Source organism: Mercenaria mercenaria, chromosome 19 (genome assembly GCF_021730395.1).
Source record: "Mercenaria mercenaria strain notata chromosome 19, MADL_Memer_1, whole genome shotgun sequence".
Lineage (NCBI taxonomy): Eukaryota > Metazoa > Mollusca > Bivalvia > Venerida > Veneridae > Mercenaria > Mercenaria mercenaria.
The window spans coordinates 11,828,970-11,850,714 of record NC_069379.1 but is presented as its reverse complement, the minus strand read 5'-3'; the positions used below and the strand labels follow the sequence as shown (position 1 = coordinate 11,850,714).

The 21,745-nt window shown below is 35.1% G+C and overlaps 1 protein-coding gene across 1 annotated transcript; it reads left to right on the top strand.

Moving 5' to 3' along the window:
* Window positions 1-14,239: 14,239 nt before the first annotated feature.
* LOC123541845 (procathepsin L-like) lies at window positions 14,240-21,031 on the top strand. Its single transcript, XM_053531394.1, has 9 exons — window positions 14,240-14,383; window positions 14,872-15,017; window positions 15,775-15,880; window positions 16,421-16,567; window positions 17,202-17,325; window positions 18,062-18,162; window positions 18,905-19,065; window positions 19,711-19,821; window positions 20,706-21,031. Exons 2-9 carry the CDS (start codon window positions 14,872-14,874, stop codon window positions 20,803-20,805), a joined length of 996 nt encoding a protein of 331 aa, XP_053387369.1. The 5' UTR covers window positions 14,240-14,383; the 3' UTR covers window positions 20,806-21,031.
* The last annotated feature ends 714 nt before the right edge of the window (window positions 21,032-21,745 follow it).

Genomic DNA, 21,745 nt, shown 5'->3' with positions numbered 1-21,745 from the left:
TTGATAAAAATATCTTACCTGATTTGTCTGTATACTTAGGTATTTTTGTAAATGGTGTATTCAAATCATCTTCGTAGATGTAAATATTTCTTTGTCCATTTTAGGAATTCTGTGTACTGAAAAGTCATTTTAATGTGTCCCATCAAGAAATGCCCGAGTCATATATACATATTGATAGAAATGATATCTCGACTTGACTTTTTTTTACACTGGCGTACGAAAGAGACAATTGTGCGGTAGAGTCAACGGTAACTCCTAAACATAGTCACACATTTCCCTCAAATCATTTCTCCTATAAGCATTTAATTTTGTACTTTTGCTTGTGAATCACACAAAGTTTTACTTACAATTTCATAATCGGCTTTAAAAACTACCATTTTTTGTGGGGAAATTAAGAACTTTGAGCCCCTACCTGTTCTCCGACTTTCCAGTCTAGTATGGTAAACCTGTCAACCTGAGTTGCTCAAATTCATTTTTCTGAAATGACTTTTAAATGTATAGTTTTGCCTCATTGAATTTTCCACATTTCTCTAAGAGGATCCCGGAACCCCACTTCTACTTTTTCTCAAATTACACAACGAGTAGTCGTTGCGTACACTTTAACCTGATTTGCTAAGGTTTTTTGTCAGAGATATGTAAATGTCCCCTTTATCTTCTATAAATTTAAAATTTTGCGGGGGGACCCTGGACCCCCTTCTCTATTTTCTACTCTGTTATGCAGCCGTGAAATGAGTACATTTCAACCTGATTCTCTCAAAATTTTTTATCAGAGATGTTAAAATGCACCATTTTGTCTTTTATAATATCAAAATACTCTTGGGAGACCCTTGAAACCCATCTTTCTTGTATTTACCAATTATGCAGGGGACTATGCAAACTTTTTAACCTTATTTCCTCATATTTTTTTCGAAGGTTGTTTAAAAATGCACAGCTTTGACCCCCAACACAACCCTATACGTGAACTCCAATTAGTAAGCAAGTAGTGTGACATTTTTGCTCAGATTTTGTCTGAAATCGCTTGAAACTAACACAGCTGTATTTTATTGTATAGTGTCAAAACTTTTCAAGACCTCAACTTAGCTCCAATATTGCAGACGAGTTGTGTGTACATTTTTAAAACGTTTTGTTGAAATTTTTTTATCTGAAATAACTAAAAATACACCATTTTGTCTTGCAGAATTTCAAAGAAAATCTCAGGGTGGGGCCCCCTGTAACCCTGCATTAAATATGCTACAAAATCCGCGTGATTTTTATGGCTGAAGAAATAAAAAGTTCAATTAACTGATGACCTTAAAATCGTAGTTTGTACCAAGCCCATATATAAACACTATAGCGTAGTCAAAATCCGTAATTGTAAGTTGCTAACAACAAGTTCAGTTACAAGGTTTTCTAACAATTTATATTCTTACTTCATGTTTACTCATATAAAATCAAAAAAAAAAAAGGATAACGAATCTTGAACACAAATTTTGATAAACACATAGACTGTAATCTTTGGGGGCTCACAATTAGAATCTCTCCAAAAGACTTACAGTAAAAAAATCTTTTACTGGCATTAAGTTATAATTTTTATCTACTTTGATGGCAGGCAAAATACAAATCACGCACTACTAGAAAAATTGATTAGATAGACATATATATACCACTCTGAATTAACATATTACTAAAGTTACGAATTATGAATTTAAAACGCACGTGATAAGCATGAAAAATACAAGGAAACTGTTAATAAGGAACGTGAGTAGCACACAATAACATCTGTTGTTTACAACATTGCAAAAAGAATTCGTGACCCAGCAAATTGCCGGTTACATGTTTAACTTTTAAACAAAATTTAAATGCAATATACAGTAATACATTGACATTGAATGGACATTTAAAAGTAAATAAAATCAATTACAAACAATAATTCCCTACACACATTATAATACAAATATGTACCAACGTTACAACTCTTTTTCCGAAAGAATTCTGACTCCGTGCTTTTTCAGTGCTGGTCACGACACTGATGTTTTAATCATGTCATTTTATAAAAATAAGGTTAAAGGTCTTGCTTATTATCGTGTTTACCCCTTTTAAAAGGGCTAGCCAATTTGGTTTATGAGACAAAATTTTTTGTGCGTACCAATTGCCTCCAACTCCTAGGGACTTTTCGAAGGGCCGGACGGATAGAAGTCGGTACTGTTCATCTAACTTGCTCGTGGCTCACGAACCGGCCTTTCGGAACGAGTTTCCCCTGGAAAAAACACCCCCTTCGACCTCCTGACCCGAGGACGCCTTAACCACTGTGCCACGGTCACCGGAAAATGGGCGATATAAAGAACAGAAATAACTAAATACAAGGGCCCCAAAACCCCCCCCCCCCCCCCCCACCCACTCTTAACACCTGACGACTCGTTTTGTAGATTCCCAATGACAATCGTTTTCATATTAAGCTCAATATATGCATGTATGAAGACAAGGTTTTGACATGTTCATTTTTAACAAAACAATTTTAAAACTTTGCGTTGCGGATACTAAAAAGGGTTTTTTTGTTTAAGCATCTGACCTTGATCTGAAGTTTAAACTTTTTTTAAATCCAAACCCGGGCTGAACTGTTTTGAATCTTCTTCTGGCCTGTTTCGTTTGGCCCTTAAGGTGTTTCTCCTTATTGCTCTGTCTTCTGAAAAGGCATTGAGTACATACGTTTTTGTTCTAAAGGGTTTTCTTTTATATATTTATACACGAGCATTTTGTGTTTTTACATGTCAGGGCCTTTTGTTTCCATTCGTGTGTTAAGTTTCACCTGGGGGGATTACTTTTATTTTACACTGTCCCGTGTCTTTGGAACATTGTGGGGGTAAGAGTGAGGTTGGGTGCGCACAATAAACCGGTTTAAGCTCCCCCGTGGTGTTTTTGCCACTGACCGTTCCAGGCGGTGCCCCACTGTGTTCCTTTGTTTTTTTCGTTTTGTCCTCATGTGTTGGCTTTGTGTGTGTGCGCGTGTATGTGTATATGTGTGTGTGTTTGTGGTGTCCAGTCTGCGTGCTGTAGTTTCGTTTTGGGGAGGCTGCGTTTTTGGTACGTGGCATTCCCTGTTTGATATTTGTCTTTGTTTTTTGTTCTTGCCCTGAGAACAAATTGTTGGATATTTCTGAAGGAAAGAAAAATGAAATAACGGTGCTGAAGGCAAGAAACTGATATGTGTCGGACATTAACAGCCAAAGACAGTGTATAGAGACGGACAGACAGACAGATTGAAATATTGAAAAAAGCTTGTAGAACACGAAATGCCCCCCCCCCCCCCCCCCCCCCCCCCCCCCCCCCCACCCCTTGATGCATTCAGTACCTGCACAATGAACAGAACCTATTCGGTCATGTGCACTGAACGTTGACGTTCTGACATCAAATCAAAATAAAGGTCATTTACCAGTCATAAATGACCTCTAGATCAAAAACTGATTTAAGAAACCCAAAACATCTCTTGTTATTTTACAAAACATTTTAACTGTTCTGGGTCAATGTTTTAACCCCTTTGATCTACTGATCTCAAAATCAACAGGGGTCATCCGCTGGTCATGATCAACCACCCATCAAGTTTCGTTAATTTCGTGATTCTAAACCTAACGTTCTCAAGTATCATTGGAAACGCTTCAACTGTTCCGGATCGCTGTGAGCTTGACCTTTGACCTACTGGTCTCAAAATGAATAGGAGTCATCTATTGGTCCCTGATCAACCAACCGATAAAGTTTCGTGATTTTAGGCCTAAGGGTTTCTCAGTCATCGTCCAGAAACTGTTTGACTGTTCTGGATCCCTGTGACTTGACCTATTGATCTCAACATCGACAGAGATCATCTGCTGGGCGTGCCAAATCTCCCTTATCAATTTCAAAATCGATCCTATGCCAAAACATCCTTTAGATATCATTTGGAAATGGTATTACCTGTTCTTTGTCAATTTGACCTTGGGCCTTTGACCTACAGACCTCAGTATCAGTAGTGGTCATCTGCTGATCATGCTCAAGCTTTCTATTATGTTTCGTGATTCTAGGTCTAAGCGTTTCCAAGTTATTGTCCAGAAACTAGTTAAATGTTCCGGGTCACTGTGTCTTTAACCATTGACAAAGTGACCTAAAAATCGATAGAGATCATTTGCTGGTCATGACCAACTTTCTTATCGACTTTCATAATCCTATGCACAAGCATTCTTGAGTTATCATCTGGAAACTGTAGACCTGTTCTTTGTCAATGTGACCTTGCCCTTTGACCTACTGACCTCAAAATCAATAAAAGTCATCTGCCCAGTCATGATCGACCTTCTTTTAAGTTTTGTGATTCTAGGACCAAGCGTTTCCAAATTATCGTCAAGAAACTGTTTAATTATTCCTGTCACTCTGACCTTGACCTTTGACCTACTGACCTCAAAATCATAAAAAATAAATTTGCTGGTTATGACCAACTTTCCCCATCAATTTCATGTCCTAGGTTAAGCGTTCTTGAGTTAAACATCCGAAACCGATTGTTTCAACATATTAAAAAAACCGACAGACAGACCCACCGACTTCTGAAAAACAATACTTCTCCTTCTTAGAACGGAGGCTAAAAAAACGGGCTTCACAACTAATTAAGTGTCATTTACTACTTACAACATCGTTTTCTGAAAGATAGCTAAACAAACTAAATTCAAAAATCAACTTTAAATGTACCATTTTTAATGTTTGTCCAATTTTTCTATAATTTACAAATTCAAGGGCCGTAAACTCTCATATATGCATAAACTATTTCAATTTTAGCCCCAAGACTGATTAATCATTTCCTCCGACTAACATTTCGCATAAAATGTTGGGAATTTGTATTTCATTAAAAAAGTATATGGTGGGTGTTGTATACTATTACCTTTTATAAATGATTTCAAGGGACATAACTATGACCCTTATTATTTACCATAAAAGGCTTGGTAGAGGTGGGTTCTACATCTAAAGTGTTCCGTTATAGATAGTAGTATTGTATTAGATGAAGATCAAAACTCTTCTAAAAAGTGCACAATTCGAATATATTTTCAGCCTTATAGCCTACACTATTTATAATTATTTAGATTCATTGTAGTCCCACCTATTTTCGTCAGTTGCATCCTGAAATATGCTCGCAAGATCCGGTTGGGGTTCAGTTCGTTTATATACTGTGTGATTATTCGAGGTAACTTGATATGATTGTAGTATATGTAGTTTCATGGAAATTTATAGAAATAACTTCCTTGTTTGTCCTTTTGTACTTATTTTTCATACAATTTAGCATGTCTTGATATGGTTTAAGACAATTACTTTTAATGCACACGAGGGAATTTCATGTAGATTTAACACGATATGTAAGGTTGAAAATTAGTACAAAGGAAGTAAAATTTATTATGATAACGCTAACGAAGAATGTGCATGGATTATTTATAGATAGATGTTAAACCACATATCTGCAAGCGACATCGGTTTGTGAATTCAGGTTGGTCCTGGGAATGTTTACGCAACATAACATAGATAAACGTAAAACCCCCAAAATGTAAAACTTTATATTATAAATTTTGTTTACAGTCATATAATATCAGAACAAATATGGATCGACAAGAATTTTCAAGTATAGTATCACTGACGCTAGATTCTATGGGATATAGATATGAAATTGGTTAAACAAAGGCAAACGTTGGATTTATTAGATATAACTGAGTTTTCTATTTTAGGAGATAATTCAGCTTGCAGGATTATAGCTGGAAGTACGGCAGAGGGAATAAATCAATTTTTTTTCCGATCAATGACACAGACATCATGGAAGTATTAGATGACATGTCAGTCTCTGAGGATACACCTAACACAAAATCATTTAACAAAGATGATAATGTGCTACAAATGGAGAGTGACAATGTTGCCCCAGGATATACAATGATCAAGTGCATGAAAATGAAAAACAATAGTATGCTTGATTTTATCGAAAAACAAAATCTTGAACGCATTGACCTAGTTGAAAGAAATGGTTGCTATTATCTTCGACATAGTTGGAATGGACAAGAATTTATAGATATCCGCGATTCACAAACATACAGTGAAACGACAAAAACAGAAAATGGAGATGACGAAACAGTTGAGATGAAATTTTCCGGACCAGGTGTCAACTTCAACTTCGAAACCTTACAGTCAAAATTTAAAGTTAACATTGATATTGTGTATGCGATTCCGTGCTTTTGTTCCTGCCATATTCGAAACTGGGCAACCCGCACTAAGTACTATGGATGGCCAGACAAAAAACTCACTTCTAAATTAAAGAATGAAATTGGCTATGTGGTTCCTGTAGGTTTCAAAGGAAGTAGGAATTTCGAATTGGAATGGAGGATTTGCTATACAGGATTTGAACTTAATCTCATTCGCTCTTTCAATGAAACACAGATTAAAATGTATGTTCTTCTGAAAATGGTTGCAAAAGCTATCCTAAAACCAGTTTGTAAAGACATAACGTCATACGTTATTAAAAACTTGGTACTTTGGATCGTTGAAAGGAATTCGAATGAAATATTTACGTCTGAAAATTTAACAAGTTTGGTCATGCTTGGACTACGTTCCCTCCGGAATAAAGTGAATTTAAGACTGTTTGGGAGTTACATGATTCCTGAAAGAAATCTCTTTGCCGGAAAGATAACCGAGCATGAAAAGGTCGAAACAGTACTCTTGCTCGATGAAATGCTTGAAGAAGGTCCAATGTTTTTGATAAAATTCAGAGAGCTCAATGGATTGAAGAAAGCTATTGATGAAACCATGCATAGACCTTTACTGGCTGACAAGAAAAAGAATTTATGGTATTATTATTCAATCTTGCCTTTAGCTGCACTATTCGACAAAAATGATCCATTTACTCTGAAAGTTCTTCTTGGAACATATCTGGTATTAAAAGACTCGGAATTAGAAGACCAGCAAAAAGAAAAACTTAAAAATCTGTGTTTTGAAACAGAAATCACTTATGAACGAACAAGGCTTGAGAAATATGAAAAAGATTTAAGGGCGACATATGATAGCATTTTTGGAAAGGAAAAAATAGATGCAGTAGTGCACGACTTTTGTGCCTTGCAGTGATTTACAAATTTCAAAAAAGTCAAAAGAGTAAATAAATCTATTAACGTTTTATCATATTTAGAAAATTTGATACGAATTAATTTTTGCGTGAAACGGAAATTTGAAGTCATCGAAAGATCCGTGTACCTTTTACCTTTTACGGCATACAAAGAAAGATAGAAATAGGGATTAGTTTGCGTCATGGTATCTCGTTTTAAACCTCAAAACCTATTCAACCTCCTTCTGCAACAAACCAGTTTTCTGCTTTATGTATAAGGAAGAAAGACACAAATAAGATATTTTAAAGCAAATTCAACGACAGTGTTTGTTATATTTCTGGAAAAAAACATTCTATTGATATAAGTCAGCCCTGATAATTATTGTAGATGAAACTGGTCGGTAGACAAAAATATATAGAGGTATATAGGCATATAAGTAGAGAGAAATTTCATGTACCAATTAACACCACAATATACCCGAAAAAAATACGGCAAATCGCCTAAAGTAAAAGTAACATGCATATGCAAGAGCAAGTCCACAAACTCAATAAGATTAGGTTCGGTGCTGCATTATATATTCACACCTGAATTGTACTGCACATTAAGACTGGTTCAACATTTGCATATTTATTCAATCTCAAAGTTCTGTTATCATGTCTCACAAATCAACAGTGATAAAAATGTATCATTTCAACGTTAAGTGTTTCCTAATAATCATATTGACCTTGTTATCCATACGATTTAGGCAATCTCCGTTCTGCAGCATGAGTACATGCATTTGCATCATAAAAATTGGAAACTTTTCAGTGGGGCTGTCGCCTTCTAAGGGTCATAGTAAGGTCACGGCACAAGGTCAAAGGTCAGTAAATGCATTTTTTGTTATAAGCTTCAGATATTTGCAATTTTTGCTACATTCTAATACAAACTCGGTGATAATTATTAATCTCATAAGTAAAATAAATTACTTTAAATAGATTTATTGCATTTGCGACTGGCAAAATTCAAAACGACTAAAGTTATTTCTATAGAATTAGATTGAATTTTCGTACACTCTAATATTTTGTTCATTTATGGAAGTTATCTTTCTCAGGCTTCTAAAATTTCCGTTCAGGCTAACAGTTTCCATAATGGCTGGTTGGTTATCTGTTTGATTATCTGTATGAACAGTACAGGTAGAAAAAATCTATGGCACGTATTTTATAAAGACTAGTACAGTCAAACTTCGTTTGGTCGAATTCGGATTATCCAATTACTACTTTTGCTCGCTCGAACTCGGTGTCAGGTCTATATAATGTATACGTTGGCTTGTACTACTGATATCTCGAACACATGTTGCTTGTCCTATCAAGCTCTAGCGAAAATAATTTGACTGTACTAACTGTCGACAGATCTAAAGATTCCTTCGGAGGCATAGAACTCCAGAACGTAAAAATAGCAAAGTTTTAACTCGGTTTGATTAAGTCTGTTTGTGAGATAAAATGCAATGTGAAAATTCTCTCAAGCATTATCTAAAACCGTCCATGCTGTCAATCAAAACTCTATTCCATTGGTTTCAGCATGTACATCAGCATGAAAAATGGTACTTTTCATATTTTTGAATCAGCTAAAACATTATTTCTTGCACAATGACATTAGGCTATTGCAAGAACTTGTAACCGCTCTTCAAGTGTTTCAATATCTACAATTTTGTAAATATTTTTTTTATGTTGGTTCTTTAGATGTCATAACTTCAAAAAGGCTTGATAATTGTCAGTGAATTCGATAGTATATCGAATGTTATTAGTATGATCTTTATGACTGTGAAAATAGGGGTAAAGTCTGTTTGTTTTCCTGTTACAACACTTTTAGATTTCCGTGTGACTGGTTGGTGATAGAACCGTATGGAGCAAACTTACCAATGTATCACGAAGGAATCTACTGATATTATAAAATAAACAGTTGTGAGCTAATGTTATTGCAGCCTTAAATGTGTAAAAATAAATATATAGTCAATTAAATTCAGTGCGGAATGTTAGAATGAACTACCCTTATATAAAAATAACTTCTTACCCTTATAAAAAATGAATAAACTCCATAACACTTTACAATCTATAAACGGGTTAGCCTGACATAATTTATCAATCGGCATTATTTGTTTATTATAAATCCATCATTTTGAGTTTCAAATCTCTTCTTCATGCTCTTCTCATCCTGCAGGAAGTTATTTTTACGCATTTTATATCTCTTGGTAACTATCGAACCACCATATTTCATCATTTTGATTAGCTGAACCATCATATGTCAGTAATCATGAAAATATCAGAAAGTATTCAATGTATCACTGAACGAGCCTGAATGTTACTATTATAAAAAATTCTAAAGCAACCTTCTGATGTTTCATACCTTCAGTTTTACATTTTTATTTGTAAAACATCTGAATGACATGTTTCAGTGTCAAGACACAAGCTTTGTTTTCACAATGTTATCAAGGGCATCCTGTCTGAAACCATGTGTCAGTGGATCTGTAAATTGTTACGATTTGATTTGTTTTTCAACTTTGGTTTGAATAGGAAGTGAGAGTGTAGAAGCAAAGCCAAAGATAAAAAAGATCGAAACAGAAATAGTGTGGTGAATTTTTAGAAAAAATGATGCAAATATCGCATTAAGAGCTTCGGTGATAGAAAATCTATTTCTTGAAATGAGCTACTTAATTAGAAATACCTAAACTATGATGATAAATGCCTGACTTAAAGTAATAAAAGAACTATATTACAGTAAATCAAAGGAATAGTGTATAGACTAACTAGTTGAAGTCCTACAGATCTCTTCTGATTAGTTAATTACCGTACATGTACTGTGTAAACATATGCTCTGACCAATATTTCAGTTACTCTTCTAAAATGGTCCTATTTAACCATCGTCACGCGGACAAAGTAACGTAAATATATATCATATAATGAATCATCACCAGATTTGGAATCATTTGTTTAGGGGCTGGAGAAGGATTCCATATGATATTATAAATGTTACTTTCAACATTATTTCAGTCATGTAACGGCGGTCAGTTAACTTAATCAGTGTTTCTGGTGTCTCTACACTTACTAGCCTTTTCCCTGCAAGTAACTGCCAACATCTCCAAATGATTCAGAAAGTGGAGGAAGAAATCACTCCTGACAATGTCTATTATCAAATCATCATTGAGAACATTCACCTCTCCCGTTGATCGAACTCACGACCCCGCGATCCATAGATCTGCGCTCTACTGATTGAGCTAAAAATACTTGTTTGTATACATGACAGTAAAGTGATTTTAACTATTTACGTGAGAATTTTATACATTTATATGTAATTCATTTTCCGATGTAGTCTTCTTCCTCAAAACCTGTCATATTTTTTCTTTCGCACACAAATCTCAAAAGGTGTACACCATGTAAATGTTCTTTTTATAGTCAGTTCAAAGCTTAAATTCAAGTATTATTGCTGCCTGAAATGCAAGAAATGCATTTGCAGTGTCATTTTGTAATCATTTGATCAACAATTTTTCTAACTGCACACCTGACTTGTTTTTATCTCTGCCAAATTTTGACAGATTTGAATGAAAATTGGACACATTGTTTAATGACCAGCTCAATTAAATAAACATAACAACGATATCAATTGTTCATACATTCGTTGTGCCATGACAGTTTAAATAAGGTACCCCCGCCTCCCTACCAAAAATGTCACTGAAGGAATGCAATTTGGTGCTGGTCTGTATGTGGCAAATACTGTCATCTGCAGGATTAAACAATTTTGTCATTAATTTGGTGTCATTAATGACGTCACAAACCTGATAAAAAATTAATATCTACATATTGAAAATATTAACAGATGTTCCATTACAACAGTTGAACATTCAGAATGTGATAATTTTAATATCATTGAATTAATAGGATCAAAGTGTACTACTGTGATTTGGAATTTACTAATGTGACTTTTAATTTAAGGGTTACCTTATTGTTACCCTTACAGTTAAATGAATTTACATCAGGCTATGATCGTTTTTATGTTATATTATAATAGAATAATCATTTAACATTGTGTAAAACATTCATCAAATCTGTCAACATTTGGCAATAAAGGGAAAAGAACAGGTGTGGAGTCAGAAAAGTTGTTGAGTATATTGTTAATATACGCACCATTTTGCTACCGTTAGCAACTTAGAAGTCATTTTTAAAAGTTCAGTTTTGACCTTGAAAATACATTAAAATAACCCTTGGATACAACATTTCCAAAAATATTTCTCTAGTTCATCCACATATAAAGATTAGCAAACATGTCAAGTAAAACACACTTTGCCATCGTATGCCACTTTCCCCAGATATATAAAGATTAGCAAACATGTCAAGTAAAACACACTTTGCCATCGTATGCCACTTTCCCCAGATATATATTAATATATATAATATATTATTATATATATTAGATATATATTTTATATATTATCATCAGTTTTATTTACAAAATAGTAAAGGGCATTGTGACACAATATTTAAACCAATTTAGATGGTATATGAAAATAAAATAAGTGCACAGCGGCATAGTTTATTTGTAAATGCACTTTTTTGACCTTTGACCCCGTTGTACTGTAATGAGGAACCCTAGAAGGCGACAGCCCCTTTTGAATTTAATGTTCGATTCTGAGGAACACTTGAATACTTATATCCGAGCATTAACAAAAAATGCCATCAGAAGTCACATTTTCCCAAGATATTGGCAGACTATTAACATTCGTTCTTGTGCGGTGGACCAGATTCACGACCGCTTGTTCGTCCTTCATGTATGCGTTAATCTTGCGGTCCTAGTGCGTTTCATGCACCCAATACACCGATCGCGGGAGCAACAAGCAGCAGCGGGGGATGCCTTTCGTCACCGGATAACTTTCTGCCGCATTTTGTTTCTATTCCTTTGGAGTCTGTCAACGCTATACGGTGTAGTGTGACTGATACTTAAGAAATAAATCACCCTGGAGTCTCACACTTGAATAGCCGTCGCAGAATCCAGTAGGAATGCGTAGTGTCCAACTCTAGAGGGGATCAGTTACCACACGCTGTGCTTATCGAACTTGGCATTTTATTATCTTTTCATAAATGTACAAAATACAATGACAGATCAAAGCAAATATCATGTTTGGTTCTTTCGTATCTTATAAAATACATTGTCACAGTATTCAGAGTGTGGAAGAGCAATTTCAGTGAGTCAGGTTTTACGGTGAATCGACAAAAAATTGTCAAATATCGTCGAGTAAGTCCTAGTTAAAGACGCCCTTTAATGGTTTAAAAGTTGTGACGACCTGTAGCACATACTATATATATCATGATGTAAGCATGCATCTCTTATTGTAACAACAACAACATACCGTCAAATAAGTGAACAAAATGTCTGATGCAAAATGCAGTGCATTTTGAAACAAATAAAATTATATATGCAGTGTCTGTAATAGTAAAATGTTGATCTTTGAATGATATAAGAAAAAGTACACACGTTAATTATACCACGTGCACGACTGTTGTTCGTGCTCCTTGTCCTGAAAAATGACCGGTGTTTTGATAACTTATTTTCTACACAACACTATCAGTGATAACTACATTTTATTCTGTTAAAGTAACCCTAAACAACTTGAAAAAATCTAGTTAAAATATGATATAACATATATGAAGTATCATCTTGCTATATTCAAAAGTAAGAAGGTTCATGTAACAATTATTCAGAAATTTGTTGATGTCATAACAAGAGTATGAAATATACGTATTATTTTATGGACATGCTTAGCTACTAAAATTATTTCATTGATCTTATTTTTAAACTGACTTAACCGTGACTTCACTGGTGTCAATTTTTCATGTTGTTGACAAATTACATAAACTATAACACTTTTAATCTATGTCATGCTATTATTTGTGAATGCTTGATTTTACATAATGTACCGTGCAAGTTATATGCTTTAAAAATTTGATAAAAATTGAAAAAAGTAGTTTTAACTTAGAACAATGTTATTTTTTTAGGCTTAGCGGCATTTTCTACAGATGTTATAACACGTAAAAACATGCGTTATCTCTACAGTATTAACGTCCTTTTCAAACGTCTGCAACGGATTTCCTTGATTCCGTGTTAGTAAAATCCTAGATATATATAGTCAAGTTGTTTTTGATGATTTATATCGCACATGCACGTTATCTCGTGTGCACCTGTTGCAGATAGGTCAACTGAAAGTAGATTACTTCCGTGCAGCTGCTAAAGCCAGCCAGCTTCCCCTTACAGAACTGCCTTAGAGGAAGATGTCATTGAAAGAGCTGCAGATCCATATCGTGGGCGGAGTGTGAAACTCTTGTGACTGTAAATATCAACTAAACAAGAAGATACACTAGTTTGATAAGTCTCAAACGCCTGAATTTTGTCCTCAGTGTCATTGACACTTAAGAAAATTGATGAAGATGGGGATGGAGAGTGGGTGTAAGACTGCAACATCAAGCAAAGTTAGGATTTGGTCTACAGTGGTGGCTCGGCGCTGTGACAGTAATGAGGATCAAAAATATAGTATTTTACTGATATGTCCACAGACCATTCAAAATTTTCATAATAATTATTATGTCAAATTCGTCAAACTGACCCTCTTTTAATGTATCCGCCAGAAACAACAGTTCTAAATATTATTTATTTTTTGCTACAAAACGGTAGACTTTTAATGCTTTCAGTTTAGTAAATGAAATTATAAACAATAATTAGGTCAGTAATTTAACTGAAGTGAGTTCACTTCTGATAACGGTGACTGTTGAAATGATGGGAGCACGGCTTTGATAACGGACGTTAGTTTTAAAGGGACACATCTCCATATGAATGTCAAAATCCTCCACATTAAGAAGTTCACAGTGTTGGCAATAGTTTGTATTTACAAATGAAAGGAAATATACCTACATACTATTTCAGTGAGTTATACAGAGGCTTTATCTATAAAAAAAAAAGATAGAAAGACGATTGTTTATCACAGCTTTCTTAAGCTTCAGCCACGCAGTGCAAATTGTTTTTTAAATTTTATTATTTGTAGAATATGATCATTTCTTATGAATTTACGCTATTTTTTGTTCAGACAAAAGTTTTAAACTTCAATCCTCGTCGTTATGCGAGCCCCTTTAAACAGACAACACAACACTATCATACCCCACTCATAAGACCGTTTGTTTAGTTCATTATCTAAGGGTACACCTGATAGCAGGTCATATGATAAACACGAGTTATAAAGTATTATAAAGTAGTTTGCAGGCGGACAGTTTGACATACAGACGTACAAAATTACAACGGTAAATTCTTTTCTTTTTTTTATTTATTTTGCGTTTGTTTTTTTAATCTATGTGTTTGGAGTTGATGTTTTCTTTTACTAATTACTTAACAAAGCATGTTTGGAATTGAATTATGCTTAACTGATCTTAAAACTTTTACTTTAAGATTAAGTACGAAGTCAGATATGCTTCGAAATGTAACACGTAACATCAAATACTAGTAAACTAGATCTACAGTTTTAACTTTATTTATAAGATTTAAGTCTAGCAATAAAACTTCTATGGAGCTGAAATCTGCGTAACACTAGAAAAAAATGTTTAAGGCGTACAGAACGTATTAATGCGGCAGATCAATTAAAGGCTGACAAAATTATACATCATTCGAGTTACAGATGCACTAAAATATAAAAGCTACAAGTACAAAAAATTGTATGTCAAATCAACCATGTGTTATACCATTCGTCTTCTATGTCACATACTGATTTACAAATTCTAACAATCTCTTACAGATGTTCCGATTCGCCGTTATCGTGGCTCTTATAGCCTTTGCCGCCGCCGCCAGGATGGCAAAATTCAACCCTGCACTCGACAACGAGTGGCTGGAATACAAGAACTTCCACAACAAAAATTACCAGTATGGTGAGGAATTTACCAGGTAAACACATTTTGTATTTATTAATAGAAATTTTCTGTCTGAATACAAGCTGTACTTCTCTAATGAATTAAATACCCTGTATTCAGCTCCCGCCGGATACGGAAAATATTAAATGGTCGGACCTATTATTTTTGTTGCAATGTACCAGGCCTTAAGAAAGTATCAGCATATTCAGCATTATTAAGAGTTCTCAGCATAACTGGCCTTATTTAAGAACATTTTGGCTGAAAAAAACAGTGGAAATACGTAAATGTGTACGATAAAGTTGTCATTAATGCAGTACTTTAATTGGCTCGGGTTTGATTTTGCCAGATCGCATCACACTTGGCTCTAGCGTCTTGTGGGGTCCTTGAACATTGCATATCAAGGCACTGTTATACTAATTTTAACCCTATCATAACAAAGTTGACCTCTATGGGCGGCGTAGCGTTTACAAAAATGCTCGAGTTATTTATATTATCTAATTGCCCAAAGTATATGAATATGGAACAAAATACTTTTTAATAAATGCGTTTTCTGACGTCTCATACAAAGAATTTTTCGTAGAAAATCTGAAATCAAACAGTATCATTTTATTTTATAGATTAGAATGTAAAATTTCTAATTGCATCCACTGTCGACACCATCCCTTTGAAATTCTTTCATCTAAGCTTATTTAGGAGAATTTTATTTCTATATTTCATATCTAGAAAACAATAAAGTAATGAAAATCGAACGTACTACCAATTCCAAAATACTGTAAAATTTGTAATTGTAGACGTGCAATCTGGGAGAAGAACCTGGATTACATCAAGCAACACAACCTGGAAGCCGACAGGGGAGTGCACACTTTCTGGCTGGGAATGAACGAATTCGGAGACATGGTGAGTTAAACTCTACCACTAACTAATGTGTGAAAGTTGTCACGTACTTGCGGACAAGTCAGTACAGAAACTTTTGCAAGATTATCTGACCGTAGTTTATACTCGTCCACAGTGTAGGTAAATTTGTCAACAAGTTCGCTGCCACAAATTTAGCACACTAAAATGTATATATTACACTGAAAAAAATAAAGATGAACTTGGTGAAATGAAAAGTTAGATATTTGTTAAAATGCAAGAAAAATCTAAGTGCTCTGTATCATTTCAAGAGCGTTGCAACGGTTTACTACCTTCTGCAAAACATAGTTGGTTATCTATAAGAATATCTCATAAAAATCTTACATCAATAAGTTTGTACCTCTAGTCACATTCAGAGTACTCACTTTCAATAGATTTTTTTGGAAGAAATTATTTTTCACACAAAATGTGTGGGCTGGTCCCTTTAATGTCTTAAAGTTACGAACAATGCAAGCTGAAACAAAGACTTATTTCAAAACAAAGTATTAAATTTGCTACATTATCTGGAAAAAAACAACTTTTCAGACCAACGAGGAATTCGTACGTGTGATGAATGGTTACAAAATGGCCACCAAAACTAACGGTACAGCATACTTGCCCCCAAGTCACGTGAGCCTACCAGACAGCGTTGATTGGAGAAAAGAAGGATACGTTACACCGGTGAAAAACCAGGTACGTGGTTTATCCAGAAAATATATAGGTATCAAGTAGTCAAAATTACAAAACTGTTTGAGGTCACTTTATTTTTCACCAACGTTTCGGCTACATTAGCTTTCCTCAGGGTACAAAATAAACATTCTAAAGGAAATGACGTCAACGTCAATTACGACGACGTCAAAATTTAACAAAGAGTTTGGATCATAGTATGATGCATCAACATGATCAATACTGGTGAAAAAATGCAGTATAAATGCAGTGGTTAAGGGAAGGCACCAGTAAAAACTGATTATGAGATATACAAAACATTACTATATAAGTATACAACAGTACCCAAATGATACATCCAGGAAGTCAAATTTTAAAAGCCTTTTCAAGAAAAGGAACCGGACAATTTATTACTTTGACATTGGAGCGAACATTATCATATTAGATCTACACTTAAATCAATGAATCAAGCCACAACGGTATGCATAAGCACTCAACCGGATCAAAAGATAGAACAACTTCAGTTTGTCGGCGAACTCTCAAAGAAATCCCTTTTGGGCAAGTGTGTTTTACAGTTTATTCAAATATCAGTTTCAGAAACCATTCAAGTCATTACCCAAGGCAAATAACGTTTTTCACGAGTCGCCTTGTCTTATTTCAGGGCCAATGTGGTTCATGCTGGGCATTTTCCACAACTGGATCACTCGAAGGACAAACATTTAAGAAAGCTGGAAAACTCCCATCACTTTCAGAACAAAATCTGGTAGACTGTTCCACTAAACAAGGTATAGTTAACATTCATGTATCAGGAACTTTCATTTGTTCATAAGGTACAGTCTTTGTTGCAAATAAACTTGAAAATGCGCACCGCTAGTTCGAACAACACACCAGGCACTGATCAATGTATGGTTACTGGCCTCCGCAATTCAACAGAGCACAGGTAATTTGGAGCTCCAGAAAAATACATCGTTTTCAATACACGTTTCTCGCACCACCTAGGCAAAACCTAAGTTATAGCACATCATCCAATCGGCCGTTTTTCTGTCATGGTTGGCTCTTTAAAGACTAGAAGGGCAAAAATAAAAAGGAACATGGCAACAAATACACTGTGTCATAATTAATTCCTCACTTATTTATCTTTATCAACTTTGTTTATGGTACATGAATTCCTGGTCAGTTTGCTAAAAACCTATTGCTCGCTGTCGTCCCTTTGGCTCTAGGGGCATATGTTTTGAAACTTACGAACAATTTCCCAATTATACTATTTTGGAGAACCGAAGCAAACTGTTCGATTTTGAAATGCGAACCATTTAGCATAATTAAGTGACATCAGAAATAGTTTCAGAATTATTTTCTTTAAGTTTTGACTTAAGCCAGTGCAGCAAACAAACCGGTCATATAAAACAAAGTATAAAACAACGATTTGTAAAATGTCATGTAATCAAAAATATAGTCTTGTTAAGTACTGATGAAAAAAAAAATTCAATGATTATAATGTTATTATAAGTATCATTATGTTAGGTAACCAGGGTTGTCAGGGTGGTTTGATGGACCAAGCCTTTAAATACATCAAAGAAAACAATGGTATTGATACTGAAGCCAGTTACCCATACAAGGGAGTTGTAAGTGAAAACCTATTACAGCTTGCGATTTGATAAGTGTACGCGTATGTGAATGATGTGTGTCCAGTGGGTACATGTCAGCCCTGTATCTGGAATTTTAAACATTTAGTCTTACTCTTTGGAGGGAGGAGTTGGGATACTTAATATTTTGTATAGTGGTTTATTACACATGCACGCACGCGTATTTGCATTGAAATCGCTCTGTTACTAAAATATTTAAATTATCATCTTTCATTTAGTTCTAAAATATTATGTATGAATATTGGAGTAAATGCCGAATTTGACTCTTGCAATACTGCTGGTAGTGCTAAAAGCGTTGTACATCTTTTACTTGTTGTAAAAACACTGTAGCGATGAAACAGCTTAAACAGATTTCACGTGCACTTCCTTGGTTAGAATACACTACTTTTAATATTGCGCGTGAACTGTTATAGTCATGGCCTCAAAGGGAGATGAAAAAAGGCAAAGGATTCAGTAAAACATTCTGCAATATTCAAATCTTTGACGAATGGTAATGAAAGTAATTATCAGAAATAGGATTTAATAAGAAATTAACGTATTTTATGTTCATAACGGAAATTGTGGCAGTCATATTTATTTTAAGAAGAAAGGGCATTATTGGCCTTTTATATTCACATTTACTCTTCTGATGCTACCAAATAAAAATGCTCAATTTTTCAGAACGAGGATTACAAGTTTCGATGCCACTGACAATTATAAGTCTTAAATGATCTTTTTACAGAACGAGAAATGCAAGTTTGACGCTGCAAATGTCGGTGCCACTGACACCGGTTTTGTAGATGTAAAAAGTAAGAGCGAATCAGATCTCCAGTCGGCTGTTGCCACAGTTGGACCAATCAGCGTAGCCATTGACGCCTCACATATGAGCTTTCAATTATACAGGTCGGTTACCTTTCATATCTGTATTCATTTGACAGACTATGAAACAGTGGACTGTTCTGCTCTGGTAGCCAGCACTATTGAGTTATCCATATAGTTAATAGGAACCAATACTTGCTGTCCAGTTTCATAATATTTAATCATGTGACTGCTCTGTCTGCGCCAGGCTATATTTAGAACAGGGTGCATGCATTGTAAACATTTCGGAAGTTGGAACACTTATCTTTTTACTCCGTTGCGCAGAATGTTCGAAATACTCAAGGGAATATAGTTTATATCACCAGATGATGTACTAGTAGCATCTAGTAGTATAGTCTGTTAGCAATGGGTCTTATAGTGCCTCACGTGAACATAAGGAAAAAAATGTTGCTACTGTTCTTACGTTTCGTTTTAAAACCTACATGTGTATACATGTGCCATTTCATGACTCGGATGATAGTCCTGCCTGTCTTGATTGATTTTGCCAGTCCAGTCCATGTTTTAGTATACTTTTTTTTTACTGATATAATCGATATACATGTACCTCGTTTAATTGTTTTTGTCAGGGAACTTGGACCATTTGCAGAACGATGTCTTATCATGAAAAGTCCATTGGAAAAACATCTATTTTATATCAAGTTCTATTTTTAGATCAATTTCTATTTTTAGATCTGGAATCTACCACAGCTTCTTCTGCAGTCAGACAAGACTAGACCATGGTGTTCTTGCTGTAGGATATGGTGCTGACGGTGGAAAAGATTACTGGATCGTCAAAAATAGGTACTTTTTATATACGTTTCAATATCTTTGTCGCTCACCTGTGTGTTAGGGTGTGCTCGATTGCCTTGTCGGAACTTAGGTGGAATTGGAGTCTATATATCGTACTATTTCCCAGTGTTTGTTTGTTTGTTTTTGGGTTCAATGCCATTTTTCAACAGAATTTCAGTCATGTAACGGCAGGCAGTTAACCTAACCAGTGTTCCTGGATTCTGTACCAGTACAAACCTGTTCTCCGCAAGTAATTGCCAACTTCCCCACATGAAATATCAGAGGTAGAGGACGAATGATTTCAGACACAATGTCTTTTATCAAATTGTCGCGGAGAACATACTCCCCACCCGGGGATCGAACTCGCGACCCGCGATCTGACGCTCTCCCTTCTGAGCTAAGCGGGCGGGCTATATTTCCCTGTGAGTTGATTTGGAATTAACGCAACAAAAGTGCAACTGCATTAAAAGAAAACCAAACAAAAAACAACACAGTTCAAGACTTCATTACTGAAATAATCGTGCTCTGCACATTTACATTTTGCTCACGAAAGCTTCGTCTTTTCACATTCCTCGGCAAACCTCGATTTCTGTTTTGGCAAAAGCAAACAAGTTGCTCACGTTTACAATAATGCCATTCAAGCTACTTATTTATATAGAGCTTTTTGAACTGGACATACACTTATCTGCATTGAGATGTCCGACAATGTCCAACCCAAATGTGTTTAAATGAAATTTTTAAGACGTTTGATTTTTGGAGGTGTGTCGCCCTTCCTCTTGCTTGTGTTAGCTCTATATACTGTTCTTCCTTTAAACAAGCAAACCTCACTTCCTTTTTTTTAAAAGTCAACAGACTTTATGTTTTGCCATCTAGTCATACTCTGTTTATCTTTACAGCTGGGGAGAGAGCTGGGGCGAGCAAGGATACATCAAGATGTCCAGAAACCGCGACAACAACTGTGGTATTGCAACACAAGCCAGCTATCCAACCGTATAGACAACTATCTTAACGTATAACGCAGCTATCCATTCGTATAGCATGACGATACAACATAATAACTACAAACTGCAGATGAACTATATGAAAACTTTTAAATGTCTACGATCATAAAATTAATACACAGTGCGACAATATTATCTCGTGTTTTGCTACGTAAAAAGCTGGCAATGTTGCCATGTTATGTTCAGTTTTTGTTACGAAATAAAAATATGAAAACATGCAACGTTTTCTTTTACAGAGCAACTGAATAAGTACATGTCAAATCTTCTTGGCAACATTCCTTTAAGCCTAGATGTCATTTTGTATATGAAACCATAACAGTATCTGCCGGGTTAATACTTTCTAAGGTGAAAGCAATGCGGGGAGAAATATCTCATTTTTAATGTTAAGATGAATAGAATCTAAATTCTAATATATAAATGTTGTTATAAATTAAGTCACTTCGGGTTACGGTGAAGTTCATCGATAAATGGAGCAGGGGGAAATTGATTTGACAGGCTAAAAAAATTGCTAAAAATGACGAATTCACTATTGTTTACAGTACTAGAATAAGCCGAGGTCACCCCGTCCCCTCAGTAGGTACTAGGTAGGGAATAAAACATTGAAATTTCAGGCCTTGACTTTGATCACTGGGGTAGGTTTTTGTTCTCTGTAATGATAAGAACAGCTAATCACATTCGTCCTTCAACTTTCATTCATGCGGAGAAGTTGTATATTACAAAGCTACCGGCCGCTTACACGTTTTATTCCACAGCTTATATTTTCTATATCGTGGCAAGCATTCCATTTCAAGTTTATTGATTAATCAATCCTTAGGAAGGAACATAAATTTGAATATTTTTTGGTATTTTGGTGTCCTTTTTAACTTGCATTCATGTACAGCTCATCGCGTAATACAGGAAACCACGATGGTTTCTTCTTTGTTAATTACCCAAAT

Bases quoted from the DNA above. Each gene is read 5' to 3' on its own strand.
- LOC123541845 (XM_053531394.1), top strand. From the start codon at position 14,872: ATGTTCCGATTCGCCGTTATCGTGGCTCTTATAGCCTTTGCCGCCGCC. The intron at 15,018-15,774 runs GTAAACACATTT...TTGTAATTGTAG, and splicing joins TATGGTGAGGAATTTACCAG to ACGTGCAATCTGGGAGAAGA. The intron at 15,881-16,420 runs GTGAGTTAAACT...ACAACTTTTCAG, and splicing joins TGAACGAATTCGGAGACATG to ACCAACGAGGAATTCGTACG.